Source organism: Quercus robur, chromosome 1, assembly GCF_932294415.1.
Source record: "Quercus robur chromosome 1, dhQueRobu3.1, whole genome shotgun sequence".
In the NCBI taxonomy this organism is placed as follows: Eukaryota; Viridiplantae; Streptophyta; class Magnoliopsida; order Fagales; family Fagaceae; genus Quercus; species Quercus robur.
In genome coordinates, this window is record NC_065534.1 from 36,729,429 (window position 1) to 36,747,528 (window position 18,100).

The 18,100-nt window shown below is 30.7% G+C and overlaps 1 protein-coding gene across 2 annotated transcripts; it reads left to right on the plus strand.

Annotated features, from left to right (window-relative positions):
- The first annotated feature begins 8,314 nt into the window (after nt 1–8,314).
- Nucleotides 8,315–16,428, plus strand: LOC126688551 (disease resistance protein RPM1-like). Of its 2 annotated transcripts, none has more exons than XM_050383284.1 (3): nt 8,315–8,688; nt 8,802–8,883; nt 13,339–16,428. In XM_050383284.1, the coding sequence occupies exon 3, from the start codon at nt 13,461–13,463 to the stop codon at nt 16,161–16,163; it is 2,703 nt and encodes a 900-aa protein (XP_050239241.1). In that variant the 5' UTR covers nt 8,315–8,688; nt 8,802–8,883; nt 13,339–13,460; the 3' UTR covers nt 16,164–16,428. The 2 variants fall into 2 exon arrangements, with proteins under 2 accessions (XP_050239241.1, XP_050239250.1); XM_050383293.1 differs by having other exon boundaries at nt 8,315–8,675.
- The last annotated feature ends 1,672 nt before the right edge of the window (nt 16,429–18,100 follow it).

The window sequence follows — 18,100 nt, forward strand, 5'->3', positions numbered from 1 at the left end:
ATCAAGGAGAAACCTGACCTAACCTGAAAAGTACGGGTCTCAGGTCGGGTTGGGTGGTCGAGTATTGGGTCGGTTCTGTCTTTTTTTTATTTTTTTTTTATTTTTTCAAATTGTGTGAAGGTGAAACTGTGAAAGGGCCAAAGAAACATTGAAATAGCCACCACTTTAATGAGCTATTAATGGGGAAACAATTACTTACCCTATTACTCAAACTTGCCATTTAAAAGTTTTCATGGTTTTATTTTTATTTTTAAACTTCCATGTTTGTAGGATCTCCACTTTTTATGATAATAAATGTTAATTCCTTTTTCTTTATCAAGTTAATGCATGTCTGTTTAGGCAATATTTTATTGAAATTATTTTACTAATTTAGTGATTTACATTAATGTGAAAAATTAAATTCAATAATTTATTTATTGTCGTATAGACTTAATGGTCGTGAGTTCTTGATTAGACAACAAATTTTTACAATTTTTTTCCTTGTGTACATCTTGACCTGCTCCTCATTGAATGACAAATAAAATTTACCATTTTTGTTTACATCAGCACTAGGCTTAGTCCAAAACTTTTTAAAAATTTGGCCCAATCTAGCACTGACCAAATCACATTGCATCGCATAATGACAGATCTATTAAGGTGATGTGCCGTGAGGGCCAAAATGGCCAAATACCACAAATTTTTGAAATATTTTGTAAAAAAACACTATTTCGGAACTATATAGGGAAATACCACTTTTTATGGAACTCGAGTTTCTTAAACTCGAGTTCCCAGGAGTTTTGCCACCATGGCACTGCTGAGGTGGAAATTAGGCCACTAAAAAAAATTATGTGGTACTCGAGCATGGTAAACTTGAGTACCATGCAACACAATACTCGAGTACACCAGGCTCGAGTACCATTTTATAATAAAATGCTGTTTTTTTTATTTATTTCTAAGGTACTCGACCTTGGTGAGCTTGAGTACCTTGTAAGGAACTCGAGTTCCTTATAACTTTTTTTTTTTTTTTTGGGATTATTGACAAATAAACATAAACATAAAAATAAGTAGCTTTTTTTTTTTATGTTTTTATTTATTTAAATAGAAGCATTGTAAAATATAGAGATTTTAATTTCAAAATATGAATTTAATTTCTACATTAAGTAAAACTGTTCACTGTTTTCTCATAAAATTTTTCTTTCTCGGGGGCTCCGGCTTGAGCCTATCGGCCCAAGCCTCCGCTCCATGGACTAAGCCTTAGAAAATCTCCTATTAAAAATCACACAAACATTATTTGAGTCGTCAACATGAATCAAATGATACCCTTAAAGTGTGGATGAAATGTTTTATAATGCTTAAATTTATAAAAGATACTAGTGAAAGTTCCATGCGTTGCATGGCTTTAATCCTGAATTTTCTTTATATATTTTTTTTGAGAAATTATAACTAAATGAGTTATTATTACATAATTTTAGAATTATTTTCTAACTAAATGAATGATTATTATAATATAACATGCATAATTTTGTATATTTGTCCTTATATATAATATCTTTAATTAAGATTATCAATAAAAACCTTTCTAATTTTTTTTTATAACTCCTTATTTATTAATGAAGGAGATGATTTGAACTCAAGCAATTAAATCTTTTATAATACTTCCATATTATTGTTACTTGCATATGCATAAGTTGCAACTAAAAAAAAAACCACAATCTATTACTTCTACTAAGGTGAGTTTGGTTCAGCTTTTTCAAACAGTTCTTTTGGAAAAAGTGGAAGTTTTAAAAAGTAAAATATGAAACTGAGCTTTTTTTTTTTTTTTTTTTTTTTTTTAAAGTAGCATGTTTGGTAAAAACTATCAAAAAATGCTTTTTGACAAAGTTGAGTGTTTGGCTAATACTTCTAAAAGTGGCGGTTTGAGTTGTAAATCACCAAAAAAGACAAGAGATATATATATATATATATATATATATATAAATATATATGTTTTAATTACCTCTCTTAATGCAAGTTATGGACACAATATTTTTTCAAAAATTTCACAATAAAGTCTGCATGACAAGTTGTTAATGGTAGGGAAAAATATAATGTCACTAATAGGTCCAGATGAGAATTAATAACAACTTACTTTGTAAACTTTATAACGAGTTGTTCACTCTCTTTTCTGCGTAAATTATTTTCTGTTCACTATTTAAAAAATTGTTTACTGTTTTCTCATAAAACACCTAGTGAAATTGTGATTTCTAAATTTAAAAGCCAAATCTGAATGCTTTTTCATGTTTGAATTTCACAATAATCGAATCTCTTTTTCTGCATTGATAAAATATGTTTCTACATTAATAAAATTTCCTCTATGCACATTATGTTTACTGTATATTCGAATCTACTTACTACATTCATAAAATTTGTTTTCTGCATAAACTATTCTAGTATTCTGCATAAAATTATTTTTTGTTTAGCATTATTTAAAAAATTGTTTACTCTCTTTTCTGCGTAAATTATTTAATAATGTGTTAAAGCTAACAAAATAACAAATACCTGAATATAAAACAGCTTCCTAGAGGGCAGTTGTCAATAATGATCATTCACAAGAATGTTATTGATATTACTCTGTTTATTCAAAATCAAGAACCCAACAAAGAATTGTCATTTTGTAGTTTATATAAAGGCAAAAATCATTAAAATGAACAAACAAATGTGAATCATATCTAGAATGAAATTTGTATGCAGAGGGAAAAGAGAATGAAACACAAAACAAGATAATCACCTAAGCCATGGACTCGTTGTACTTGTTCCTAAGGTTCTGAACCAATTCAAATTCACATCAACATTGACTACCACAGTTACATAATTTCTTGGTTCAGGACAACCATTGCATCTTTAATGGCTTGGGTAGAACCACCGAAGATGGCATCCATGACAGATCACTATTCACCAGCATGCGTGAATAGCTTCCAGACAAATCAAGACAGTCCAGACAGATACAGACAGATGTTCAAAAGTTACTACTGTTTACTAGCATGCATAAAAAGAGATCTGATAGATTCCCGAGATCTGAAAGATTCCTAGACAGATGCAGACAGACCATTACTCATCAGTACTAATTTCCATACCACCGACAGATTAACTTAAGTTAAATTTACCTACTCAGGTTACTTTACCATGGTTCATTTCACCTATAAAAGAGACGGACTACGAAGACAAAAGACAAGTTTCTAAGTTTCTAAGATTCTAAGCTTTTAAGTTCCAAGTTTTAGAAAGCCTTTTGTAATAGCCTTCCTTAATATGCCAATATACACGTACGAGAGTCTTGGAAGTGTCGGGCACATCATGGTCAGCAAACCTCCAAAACTAAGTACAAGGAAATCGTGTTTTCTAAATTTAAAAGCCAAATCTAAATGCTTTTTCATGTTTGAATTTCACAATAATCGAATCTATTTTTCTACATTGATAAAATCTGTTTCTACATTAATATTATATGCTCTCTGCACATCATGTTTACTACATATTCAAATCTACTTACTGCATTCATAAAATCTATTTTCTGCATTAATTAAAACTATTTATTGTTTTCTCATAAAATTGTTCACTATTTTCTGCATAAACTGTTTCTAGGATTTTGCATAAAATTGATCATCATGGCTACTCTTATACCACTACTCAGCAAGAGCACAAAGGTGTACAGAAAAAAGTTTGTTTTATTATATATGCTTTAAATTTTAAAGATGATTTTCTTATAAAACATTGTAAAAGGACTTTACAAAAGGACATTAACAGAAAGGCTTTGGAATTATATCTTTTTAGCACCAGTGCGTTTATTGAAGCATTTGGTTGTCAACTCCCTGGCAAGAAGGTTGGAGATTCAAGCTCCACAAAGACAGAATCACAGTCTCCTAAAAGCTATCTTATGGGAACAAGCTTTTCAAAGCTCCACCCTAAGATTCAGCAAAAAACGAGACTTGCCACGAGACGGCAAAAGATCGTGTTCCTATTTATCTTCCTATTTCATACTGCGTTCTATGTAGTAATTATGGAGTAGTCCATGAGCATGAGTAATATGAGGATAACTTTGAGCAGAGAGTGAACAATTTTTTAAATAATGCTGAATAGAAAATAATTTTATGCAAAATCCTAGAAATAGTTTATGTAGAAAACAATGAACAATTTTTATGAGAAAACAATGAATAGTTTTAATTAATGCAGAAAACAAATTTTATGAATGCAGTAAGCAGATTTGAATATGCAGTAAACATGATGTGCAGAGAGCAAATTATATTAATGTAGAAACAGATTTTATCAATGCAGAAAAATAGATTCGATTATTGTGAAATTCAAACATGAAAAAGCATTCAGATTTGGCTTTTAAATTTAGAAAACACGATTTCACTAGGTGTTTTATGAGAAAGCAGTGAACAATTTTTTAAATAGTGAATAAAAAATAATTTATGTAGAAAAGAGAGTGAATAATTTTTTAAATAATGCTGATCAGAAAATAATTTTGTAGAATGCTAGAAATAGTTTATGTAGAAAACAGTGAACAGTATTTATGAGAAAACAATGAACAGTTTTCTGCATAAACTGTTTTAAGCATTGGCACGGTTATTGCACTTAAATGGTTTTTGTGTTTTTTTAAATATGTAACCATATGAATAATGGACAATCTCCATGAAAGAAAAATGAATGATTCGTATAAATCACCTAATGGTAAATGCCTTGAATAATTCGAATTTGTAAAAAAGTTCAAATTAGTTGAATGTAGAAATTCGGGAAAAATCGATGGAAAATCAATGAACGTACCAAATCATGAAAGTGTACATAAGATGTACAGATAGTCTAGACTTGTTGAGAAATTTGACTTCGTTGAAAGTACAAAATAATGAAAATTCAATGGAAAAGTATGTATGTTAGATGTATAGATCGTATGAATTTGTTTAAAAATTTGAATTCGTTGAATGTACAAAACCGTGAAAACTCAAGGAAAAATTGTGTACATTAAATGTACAGATTTTATGAATTTGTTGAAAAATTCGAATTTGTTGAGTGTGTAAAATCATGAAAATTCAAATGAAAATTGAAGAACATACCAAATTGAGTAAACTTAATGGAAAATTAATTACATTAGATGTACAGATCGTCCAAATTTGTTTCCAAATTTGAAGTCGTCAAATGTATAAAATCGTGAAAATTCAATTTAAAACTATGTACTAATGTACTAATCATCCTGATTTGATGAAAATTTCAAAATTGTTGAACGTACAAAATCGTGAAATCTTAATGGAAAATCGAAATTGTTGAACATACCAAATCGTGAAAATTCAAAGGAAAGTTGTGTACATTAGATGTACAAATATTTCGGACTTGTTGAGAAATTTGAATTCGTTGAAAGTACAAAATCGTGAAAATTCATTTAGTTATTGTGTACATTAGATGTACAGATCATTCGAATTTGTAAAAAACAAAATTTAGATGTACAGATCGTTCGAATTTGTAAAAAAAAAAATTTAAATGTACAGATCGTTCGAATTTGATTTCGTTGATTGTATAAAATCTTGAAAGTACAAAATAAAATTGTGTAAATTAGATGTACAGATAGTTTGAATTTGTTGAAAAGTTTGAATTCGTTAAATGTACAAAATCCTGAAAATTAAATGGAAAACTGTGTACTAATGTATCGATCATCCGAATTTGTTGAAAAATTTGAAATCGTTGAATGAAGAAAATCATGTAAACTCAATGGAAAATCAAAGAACGTACCAAATTGTTGAGCAGCACATGCAGCATTGCGAACATCAGTGTAGTAATGGTGGACAGCTCACCTCCAAAATTGATGCATAAAGAAATTTTAGAATTAAAGCCATGCAATGCATGGAACTTTCACTAGTATCTTTTTATAAATTTAAGCACTATAAAACATTTCATCCACACTTTAAGGGTATCATTTGATTCATGTTGACGACTCGACCCGACTCGAATAATGTTGTGTGGCTTTTAATGGGAGATTTTCTGAGGCTTAGTCCATGGAGTGGAGGCTTGGGCCGACAGGCCCAAGTCGGAGCCTTCGGGAAAAATTTTATGAGAAAACAGTGAACAGTTTTACTTAATGTAGAAATTAAATTTATATTTTGAAATTAAAATCTCTATATTTTACAATGCTTCTATTTAAATAAATAAAAACATAAAAAAAAAACTACTTATTTTTATGTTTATGTTTATTTGTCAACAATCCCAAAAAAAAAAAAAAAAGTTATAAGGAACTCGAGTTTACTAAACTCGAGTTCCTTACAAGGTACTCGAGCTCACCAAGCTCAAGTACCTTAGAAATAAATAAAAAAACAGCATTTTATTATAAAATGGTACTCGAGTATTGTGTTGCATGGTACTCGAGTTTACCATGCTCGAGTACCACATAATTTTTTTTAGTGGCCCAATTTCCACCTCAGCAGTGCCACAGTGGCAAAACTCCTAGGAACTTGAGTTTAAGAAACTTGAGTTCCATAAAAAGTGGTATTTCCCTATATAGTTTTGAAACAGTGTTTTTTTACAAAATATTTCAAAAATTTGTGGTATTTGGCCATTTTGGCCGAATGATGTCTCTCCGATCATGGCAGTTTAAAGAAAAGGGACTTCCAAGTTTTCTATTAGCATGTAGGATTATGGGTTTATATTTCATCTACGGTCTCTAGGGTTAGATGGGGAAATATATTAGGAAATATTATTTTTGTTTTATAGGTCCAGTTCACATGTGACTTTTTAGGGCATTTGTTAATTGATCATTTTAAGAAAGTTTTGATATCAAAAATAACTTTTTCAGCTTTCAAGTTACAACTCAGAATATATTCTCCTTGATTCTCGAAAAAAGAAAAGAATATATTTTCCTTTATTTATTTATTTCTTTCGATAATTGGTATAAAAAATAAAAATCTAAAGAAAAATGAGGCACTTGATAAATACTGGCGAATGAGCGTTCATAAACTTCTCAATTACTCGCCAACTGCCATGAAAGCTGAGAGTTCGTGAAAGCATTCATTATTGGACTCATTTTTCAAATTACGGTAGTTGTCAGTTGATACCTTAATTAAAGTCACCTCAATTACTCGCTAACTGCCATGAAAGCTCCATCTCTCTTGGATTTTACTTATTTATTTTTATAGGGTCCCCTGGACTGAACAACCAGTCTTCCATTTGAAAACAAAATAGTTTAAATAGATAAAGCTATGTGACTCTGTAATAAGTGGTTGCGAAGGGCTATTCCATTAAGGCCACTCATTCTTACCGTCAGTGGTGGAGTCACGTTGGGGCCGAAGGGGCCATGGCCCCCCCAAATTATAAATAAAAAAAATAAATAAAAAATCATTTATATAAATGAGATCTCGAAATCTATAAAACCAATCTCCCAATATAAGCTCCCGGCCCCCATTCTTGCTATTAAAATTATTTTTCTTTTTAAATTTTCTTTAAAAATAATAATAATAGGTCCACAATATTTTTCACAATAAATCTAAGTGATGAGTTATTATTGTTTTTAAACTACCACTTATATTATTTTTTTACTCGCCACTTAAATCTAAAATGACAAATTTATTAAGAAAATATTATGAATATAACACTTCAAAAATACAAATACAATAATTATTATCAGGATATCTATACAATAAAAGCACGTATTTATTTTTAAATTATCTCATAAAATAAAGGAGACAAAAAGGGGTTTCAATTTTTGCTCTTCCTCATTCACAAAAAATTTACTTGCCTTACTTTGAAATTAAGGTCGAAGGAGGCTGTGCTTCGTGTGCTTGTCTCCATGACTTCAGAAAACAACACCAGTTTTTTTGCATTTGGGCTGATAGGTGGGTCTTTAAAATCTTTTTAGTTTCTCTCCTTTCTGGCTTTCTCTCTCACTCTCTCTTATTAGCTTTTTGTTGTTTTATTCTACAAGTTTTTTAGTACTGATTGCCAAAGCCTTGGGCTTTTTACTCTCCAACTCTAAGAGGATGCCCTCCACGTGTGTGGTGAAAAATTAGACACTTCAAAAGGTACACAATAAACACTATTTTATCTACTCTCCATGTGGGTGATGTGACTCCTCTTCAAAATTTTTTTTTTTTTAAGAAGATCCATTTTGTTTTGTTTAATGGTATATATTTGTTTTGTTTAATTGTATATGTTCTTTAATATAAAATATAAATCACCTAATATATCATATATGTATATAACCATACACAAATAATATTGATTTATATAGACTTATAAAGTACTTAAAACTCCAACAAAGACTTTTGAGGAAAAAAAAATTAATAATTTCATTTTCTAGTAGGCCCCCACACACAAAATCCTGACTCTGCCACTGCTCACCGTGAAAGACGGTTGAAAAATCATCTAGATATTATTTTCAAGTCTCCTACGAAAAAAGGAATATAGGAGATATTTGTCAATGTCAAGTGTGAACTGGAGAAAACAAAATAAGAAGAAAGTGGTCGACTGGTCAGCAATGGCTACCTCAAGTCTCTAGTAAAAGGCTACTCATTCTCTGTTTTGCTGAGAAGAAAGAAAATACAAAGAAAAACCATCTTTATATTATTTAATTTATTTCTCTCGTTTGCGATCCTCCCTATTAATAGTATTTCTTTATCACCTTCAATTGTAAACTCCTCTTGTAAGCTCTCGAAGTGTACAATTCTTCTCAAGAAAATATTCAAGTTTATTTTTCAAGTAAGTCTATTCTTTAAAATATTTCACCACTATATTTGCATATTTTAAATATTTAAAAGCATTAATTAGCTTTTGTTTCTATATTTGATAATTTGTTCTTTTGTATCTCCTAGGTTCCTACATCTATCTTCAAGTTGAATATCAGATGGTGTAAATCTTGGGTACCAATTTCGATTAGTGGACTCAGGACTGGAGGTTGGAGTTGAAATTTTTATTTTTTATTTTATTAATTTGAATATTGTAAATTTTAGTTCAATTCTACTTATGTCTATATCATATATTCATTCTTTATTGATTATTAAGACCACACTTCATGAGGTTGAGCTTGAGGTTGGGTCAGTTTGAATTTTTAATTTGTTTTTATTTTTTAGGAGAGTTTGAATTTCTAATTGTTCTGCTTTTAATCAATTAGAGTGTACTTTTATTAGTAAATTTCATTTGTAAGTGTGGGGGTATTTCATGAGGAATAAATAAGGGTTTTCTATCTTTTCAGTTGGTGGAATCACTTCATTTTATGTATTAATATTTTCTATTCTCTCTCATTGGTCACCTATTTTTATTTTTTTTATGAGACTCATTGGTCACCTATTGTCTAACAGTATTGGTTTAAAATGCAAATTGCAATGCTTTTATTATCGATGAAACTTATCATTTGAAAAGAAAAAAAAGGCCAAATTGTTTGATCAATTGATGATAAAGAGGAATAAAAAACATTGGTCATGCTTTGGGCGTTCTATTATATTATATGTTCCACCAATTACATACTATCATATGGTTTTTTTTTTCCCCTCTCATTTTCAAGTAACCAAAGTATATTGTTTCAAAAATAAAAAATCAAACACATTTATATCTATATATTTCTAAAAGCTGAAGCGTAGCATTTATTGTTACTATGCTCCAGTTGAGTCATGTCAACGTCCACGTCATTAATTTTTAATTTTTAAATTTTTTTTCCAATTTTTCTATAATTTTTTTAACATTTAATTTTAATATTTACACTTCTCCATCCTTTTTCCCTCCCTTACCTTTTCATCTATCCACTACTTCTCTAATCTTTCTCCTTTCCTTACCTTTTCATCTTCCCATTATCCTCTAAATTAATATCATTCTTCCTCTTTCCCTTCATCTTCCTTTATTTTTGTCTTTTCTTATTCATACTCTTTAGCTATAAATTTGTCGCTATCTCTTACATTCTATGCATAGTTTTCCCTCACAATAAAAAGGTTTTTTCTCTCTCTCTCTCTCTCACAAATTTTTGGTGGATTTTTTATTATTATTCTTGCATATTTGCTTTAGGTTGATAATTTTTTATACTCTTTAAAACTCTACTTTGGGTTAATGCGATTTAGTTTTATTTTTAATTTTTTTTTTGTTCTCTTTGATTGTTAAATGTTATCATATTGCGTTATAAAGAATTAAATATAGCATATAAAAATATAATATTATTCTATTACATAGCATGAATTGGATAATTTGGTATTTATTGTAAATTGATATTTCTTTTATTACATAACATGATTTTTTTATAGTGTTCAATTTAGATGTTAACTATGAGACTTTACTAATTTTTGTTTATTCTTTAATCCTTTGTGGTGGAAAAAGTATTCTTAATAGTTGTATTAGAAGTACACTATAATGCCATTTATTTAGAGAAAAGCAAAGGTTAACCAAACAAAAAATATTGGATGGGTGGCAAATTTTAGCTTTTGCAATTTTATTTTATTTTAATTATTATTATTATTTTATAACAATGCATATATAGAAATTTAAGTCTTAGATTTTGCTAATAATTATTTATTTGATAATATGTTTTGGGTGGATGAAATTATAACAAATTGTTTTCCTAATTGGTCCAATAAATCATTTTTAAATTTTATTACTTTTCTTATATAGTTACATTTTTCGATATTTTGGATTTTAGATAGAAAAAATAAGGTTTGAGAATGATTTTTTTTTTTTTTTAAACTAAAAGAATAATTTCCAAATTTTATATTCTTTTTAATGATTCACAAAATGTTATAAATAACATTTATTAAAAAATGAATATTTTCATTAACTTGCCTTTTGAATTTCAAAGAAAAATTGTATTATTTTCATTTTGGTACGACAAAATTTATATTTATGATTTATAATTGTTCCTATATTATATTTATGATTGTTTTTATAATAAATAAAAATATGACTATGAAATTCATTACTCTTTATTAAATTAGATTAAATTGTAAAAAAATAAAATAAAACCACCATAAAATAATTATTACGTGCAACGTGCAGGTTTGCAGCTAAGTACATATTATAAATTTATAATTGATGAAGTATAAACTATAAAGTGAAACACTAGAGTAGGACATGAGACTTTTGTTTAAGAATAAGAAAATTCAAAACAATTAAAATAAATTGGTCCCTTATGGAAACATGACTTTATGGTTTATTAATATAGAAATAATAGATCAAGGAAAATTGAAATGGTGAGTTTTAGTTAGCTCAACTGGTAAAGTCTCTGATGGTTGTATAAGAGATCTGGGGTTCAATTCCTGCCTACACCAAAAACTGATTGGTGTCTTGGTCTAATGATAAAAAGCTATCATTAGGAGCAAGAAAAAAAGGAAAATTGAAATGTGAATTCTAAAGCATCTCTTAAACATGGCAAATCAAACAAATGTGTTAAATTTTTCTCCAAAAAAAGAAAAAAAAAAAAGAAAAAGTGTCAAACTTCATCTCTTATTAATGATTTAATTGTCACCTGAACAAGTTTAATATGTGAAAATTTATATTTTTGTTGATGTCTTTTACAATCTTTACCTGAGAATAAATGCAATTATTATCATTTAATAATTTGTTTAAACTTTTTAAATTTCGTAATAAGATAAGAGTGATATTTTAGAAAGACTCAATTATTTTGTTTCGAAAGAAATTAAAAAATAAAAAGTCAAAATTTTGGTCCATAAATTATATAATTTTTTAATTCTTTTATCAAATTATCGTTATTTCATTTTAGTCCTTAAATCTTTTTTTTTTTTTTTTGAGAATCTTACTTCTTAAATCTTTATAAACATTTATTGGTACCCCCTTCCCTTACCATTATTATGCAATAAAAATAAATCTAATGTAAATACATCCTCCTTTTTCTTTTTGAAAGTTCACGAATCACATCCTTCTAGTGTTATGTTTAATGTACAAATCACATATTAAACAACATCTGGTGTCATAAATACAAACCATGTGGAAACGATGATATTTTAATTATTGAAATGCTCTGTTTAAAAAATATATATTGCAAGTTCCTTAAAAAAAAATGAAAATGTTGCCAGCAACAAATAGAAATATTAGAGCATCCACACTAGCTTGTGGATACTCATCTAAAATACAAAAAGTGCTCCAATTTACACATTTTATCCCAAAATCCTTCCACATCAATTCTTGTAAAAATGTCTAAATATACATGATGTCTTGCAAAATGAACAGTAACCGTGCATATATACACGGTTGCACGGTTACTGTTCACTGTGTAAACAATTTTTTTATATTATTTTCTCTCCTCTGTCAAACTACTTCTCTTCCCCAACCATTACAACAACCCAGTGTGCCAGAATAACCACCGAACCACCAAACCCAGCACCACCACCAAACATCGCAATCTAGCACAAAGTATTAACCAAACTCAACTGAAAATTAACCCAAAATCAACAGAAAACCCAAAATCAACTGAAAATTAACCCAAACACATCCATAGACAAATCAACATAGAGATACACTTGCTCAAAAGTGAAAAAAAAAAAAAAAAAAAAAAAAAAACACAGAGATACACTTGACTGGAACGACCGGAGCTCGTGGGTTTCGCTTGATCGGAGCTCGTGGGTATGGGTCTTGCCTAATCGGAGCTAGGGAGATACACTAACTGATCGGTGCTTGTGGATCTGAGCTAGGGAGATCGGTGCTTGCCTAATTGGAGCTGTGGATCGGAGCTAGGGAGATCAGTGCTTGCCTGATCGGAGCTGTGGATCGGAGCTAGGGAGATCGGTATAGAGATGATCGGAGCTAGGGAGCTTCGGAGCTATGGATTGGTATAGACCGAGAAGGAGAGTTGATTCAGATTTGGGTGTAGAGATGGGTTATGGGTGTAGAGAGCTGTATCAGAAAAAATAGGTTCAGAAAGTGAGAGAGAGAGAGAGAGAGAGAGGGAGAGCTGTATTAGGAAAAATGGGTTCAGAGAGAGAGAGAGAGAGCTGTATCAGAAAAAATGGGAACGTGCGTGTATAATAAAGGGGTTGGTTGAGGAAATAATAAAAAAATTGAGAAAATTGATTATTTAAATAAAGGAGGTGATAAAATAGATGAACTGATGTGGGTGTTTTGTAAAAGTGAATGTGTAAAATAGAAAAAATAGGTTTTTAGTGTAAAAATGGATGTGTAAAATACATAGACTGATGTGGTTGCTCTTACTCACTGTTTAATTTAGACAAGTACAACGATCATTGTTTAATTTAAATAAATACAAAAAATCACTATATCTACACCACTTATCCCCCCAAAAAAAAATCATTCTTCAACTTAACTGACGTACTGGTACACTTTTTGAGAATTAGAATACTTCATGCATTATGTTTCTCACCTCTATTCTTTTTTATTTCTTTTTCTTTTTTTGTGCAGGTCTCCTAGGACTGGCAAGCAACAAGTCAAAGCATGGTATTCTCTTCCTCTTTGGATGTGATATAATTGGAAGAAAGGGAGCATAAAAACTTGGTGACTAAAGCTAGAAGGGAGTTTGAACTATGAATTTAAAAATGGATCAGGCTGTAGTGGAACTCTTGATTGAAAATATCATTTCAATCCTTTCAAATGAAGCATCTTTGTTATGGGGGGCTCGTGATGCAATTGAAGATATCAAAGATGAGTTAATAAGCATGCAATCATTCTTAGTAGATGCTGATAGAAAGGGAGTAGGGAAGGAAGGAGAGAAAACTTGGGTGGCAAATGTGAGGGACTGGGCGTATGATGTTGAAGACATTATTGATGAGTACATGTATCACATAAATCACCAACAAATTGGCGGTCAATCTTCCTGGAACCTTCACCACACCATTAACTTTCCAAAAAATCTCTGGGTGAGACGTCAAACTGCCACCAAGATACAAAAAATTAACGAGAAAATAAAGGGCGCCATACCAGAGAGGAAGCAAAGATATGGTATTGATCATATAGAGGGAACTAGTTCTAAAGATAATCAGAAATGGGTGGTGCGTCATGCTGAATCATCTCTTTTTTTTAAAGAAGACGAACTTGTTGGGATTGAAAAGAAAAGGCAATCGTTAATGAAAAGGTTGATGGATGGAGAGCCACATCTGACTGTCATTTCGATAGTTGGGATGGGAGGTTCAGGCAAGACCACACTAGCTGCCAACACCTACAATAATGATGATGTAAAGAAACATTTCGACTGTTGTGCATGGATCACAATTTCCCAAGCATACGAATTAGAAGACGTATTGAGGAGCTTGATTATGGAATTCCACGAGTCAAGGAAGGAAACAAATCCAGCAGACTTCAATTCCATGAGCTACAGACTCTTAGTAAAAACACTGGTGAATTATTTAGAGGAGAAAAGGTATCTACTTGTCCTAGATGATGTTTGGGACACAAAACTCTTGGATGAAATAAAGGTATCACTTCGAGATAGTTGTCTTGGGAGTAGAATCATCCTTACAACTCGAAAAGAAGATGTAGCTTGCTATCATTTGGGAGGTAAACATCATATTCATCATATTCAGTTGCTGAAAAACGAAGAGGCATGGGAGCTCTTTTGCAATAAAGCATTCATAAATTGTACCAATGGAAGTTGTCCACTGGAGCTTAAATCTTTTGCTAAAGAACTTGTGCGAAAATGCGAAGGCCTACCTCTTGCAATTGCGGCTTTGGGTAGTCTTATGTACTCCAAGAATATGTTTGAGTGGAACGAAATTTACAACAGCTTGAATTGGAGTCTAAGTAAAAATCCTAAGCTAGAAGCTGTGAAGAGCATTTTGTTGCTTAGTTTCAATGATTTACCATATCAATTGAAGCATTGTTTCCTATATTGCTCTCTTTTCCCAGAAGATCATGAGATTCGAAGAAAGAGGCTCATAAAGCTATGGATGGCAGAAGGATTTGTAGAACAAGATAAAAGGTCCATGCCAGAGGAAGTAGCAGAGAGCTACCTATTAGAACTCATTTTTCGAAGCATGCTTCAAGTTGTAAAAAGGAATGAATCTGGAAGGCCAAAGAGATGTAAAATGCATGATATTCTGCGAGAGCTTGCACTATCAATATCAGAGAGAGAGAAGATTGGTGTTGTACATGTTGGAAGAGAAGAAATGACAGAATGTGAAGCACGCCGCATTTCAATTCACAAAACTGATGGAAAAGTCAAATCATTCACGAGTATGTCAAAGCTCCGTTCTTTTTTTGTTTTTGACAAGATGTTGAAAACATTGCCTTTGGGAAGTAAAATGTTAAGGGTCCTAGATTTGGAAGATGCCCCCATTGATGACTTGCCTGATGAACTATTCAAATTATTTAACTTAAGATATTTGAATTTAAGGGGAACTTTAGTTAAGGAGCTTCCAAAATCTGTAGGGCGGCTCCGAAACCTTCAAACCTTGGACGTCCGAGACACAAAACTAGAGGTCCTTCCTTGTGAAATAGGAGAGTTGCAAAACTTGCGGCATCTAATTCTACACCAATTCACTGGAAATTGGAATGATTTCAAATTTGCTATTGGGCCGCGAACACCATCAAATATCTGTAGATTAAAAAATTTGCAAGTTGTGACATATTTAGAAATAACAGGTGACTTGTTGAAACAGATTCGGAGCATGACTCAGCTTACCAAGATCGGTCTTATAAATGTGAAAGCAGCAGATGAGATGGACTTATGTGATTCAATTCATAACATGAAGCTTATGCGCTACTTGTGTATCGTGGTTACAAATGCGGAGGAAACCCTCCGTATGGATGCTCTTTCATCTCCTCATACCAACCTTCAAAAGCTTATTTTGGCTGGAAAACTAGAAAAGGTGCCACAGTGGTTTCATTCACTTCAAAGCCTCACATTTTTGGCTCTGCATTGGTCGAGACTGGAAGAAGATTTACTCCCTCACGTTGCTGCTTTGCCCTATTTGGGACGTCTTGAACTTTCTAATGCTTATGTTGGAAAACAGCTATGTTTCAGTACAGGCTTTCTTAAGCTTACAAGATTGATTATTCGTAATTTCCCTCAATTGAATGAGATAATAATAGAAAAGGGGGTGATGCCAAATCTGAAATCCCTAGAAATTGTGAGCTGCATGGAGTTAAAGGCAGCGCCCAAGGGCATTGAAAACCTACAAAATCTCCAACTACTGCATTTGCAATCTGTCTCAATGGAACTTAAAAATCGCATTCGCGAAGTGGATTCTCCAAAGGTGCAGCACATACCAGCGATCTACATCTCGAAGTAATTCAAAATGTTTAACAAAGTAGCTTCTCAATTCTATCTAATTTTTCTTCCACTTTTAATCTTTAAATGAATGGTTGCATTCATTTTATCATTTAAGTTATTTCTTTGAACTAATGGTTTCTGTCTTTCTGACATCATAAATAAGGAATCCGTTCTAACGATTAATTGTACTTAATCGTATCTCTGTTTTTTTACCCACGGCAGAATCATGCTTGCTATTGCTTGATTGCTTGGAGTTTGTTTTATCTACCATCTTGGCATAGAAAAATAAAATAAATAAAATAAATTCCTTGCAATAGATAAAGTTAGTTTCTAGGCCTGACTCAAAATACTATTTATATAAATGTATTTGGGTCAAAATGGCCATATACAACCTTTTTTGGAAATTTTTAGCAAAAAAACACTGTTTCGGAAATAAATGGCAAACTACCACTTTTTCCAGAACTCGAGTTTCAGAAACTCGAGTTCCTCATCAGTTCTGCCACCGTGGCACTGCTGAGTTGGATTTGTGCGATTAAAAAAAAATTATGTGGTACTCGAGCTTGGTAAACTCGAGTACCATTTACACAATACTCGAGTACTGTGTAAATTTTTGTTTTTTTGTTTTGTTTTGTTTTTTTTGTTTGGGGATAAACAACAAATAAACATAAAGATAAAAATAAGTAGCTTTTTTTTATGATTTTATTTATTTAAATAGAAGCATTGTAAAATATAGAGATTTTAATTTTGAAATATGAATTTAATTTCTACATTGATTAAAGTTGTTCATTGTTTTCTCATAAAAATTGTTCACTGTTTTCTGTATAAACAATTTCTACGATTTTGCATAAAATTATTTTCTATTCAGCATTATTTAAGAAATTGTTCGCTCTCTTTTTTGCATAAATTATTTTTTGTTCACTATTTAAAAAATTGTTCACTGTTTTCCCATAAAACACCAAGTGAAATCGTGTTTTCTAAATTTAAACGCCAAACCTGAATGCTTTTTCATGTTTGAATTTCACAATAATCGAATATATTTTTCTGCATTGATAAAATCTGTTTCTACATTAATAAAATTTTCCCTCTGCACATATATTTACTGTATATTCAAATTTGCTTACTGCATTCATATAATCTGTTTTCTGCATTAAGTAAAACTGTTCACTGTTTTCTCATAAAAATTGTTCACTATTTTCTACATAAACTATTTCAAGCATTCTGCATAAAATTATTTTCTGTTCAGCATTATTTAAAAAATTGTTTACTCTCTTTTCTGCGTAAATCTTTCTCTGTTCACTGTTTAAAAAATTGTTCGATGTTTTCTCATAAAATACCTAGTGAAATCGTGTTTTTTAAATTTAAAAACCAAATCTGAATGCTTTTTCGTGTTTAAATTTCACAATAATCGAATTTGTTTTTCTGCATTGATAAAATCTGTTTCTATGTTAATAAAATTTGCTCTCTACACATCATGTTTACTGTATTTTTGAAGCTGCTTACTGTATTCATAAAATCTAGGCGAAAAACACATTTTGATCCCTACATTTTCAGCCGATTCCCGTTTTAGTCCCTAAGTTTTTTTTTTACCGCTTTTAGTCCCTATCCTGAAAAACGCTTCCGTTTTGGTCCCTGCCGTTACTCATTTAACAGAAATATCCTACGTGGCAAACAGTCCAACAGTAAATGCTGACGTGTCTATTAAAATAATATTAAAAAAATATATTTGCATTTTTAAAAATGCCATGTCAGCAATTTAATTTTTGAAAAAAGCCACATCAGATAAAAATAATATAAAAATTTCTAACCCAATTATTTAAAAAAAAAATAGTTAAATTATTTTTTTTTCCTTTTTTTTGGAAGAACATGAAGAACGTGTTCTTCATTTTTCTTCCCCAGCTAAGCTTGCCCAGAAAATAAAAAATAAAAAATTTACTTTTCTTTTCTTGCATTTTCTTA

Coding starts and splice junctions, on each gene's coding strand:
- LOC126688551 (XM_050383284.1), top strand. CDS start 13,461: ATGAATTTAAAAATGGATCAGGCTGTAGTGGAACTCTTGATTGAAAAT.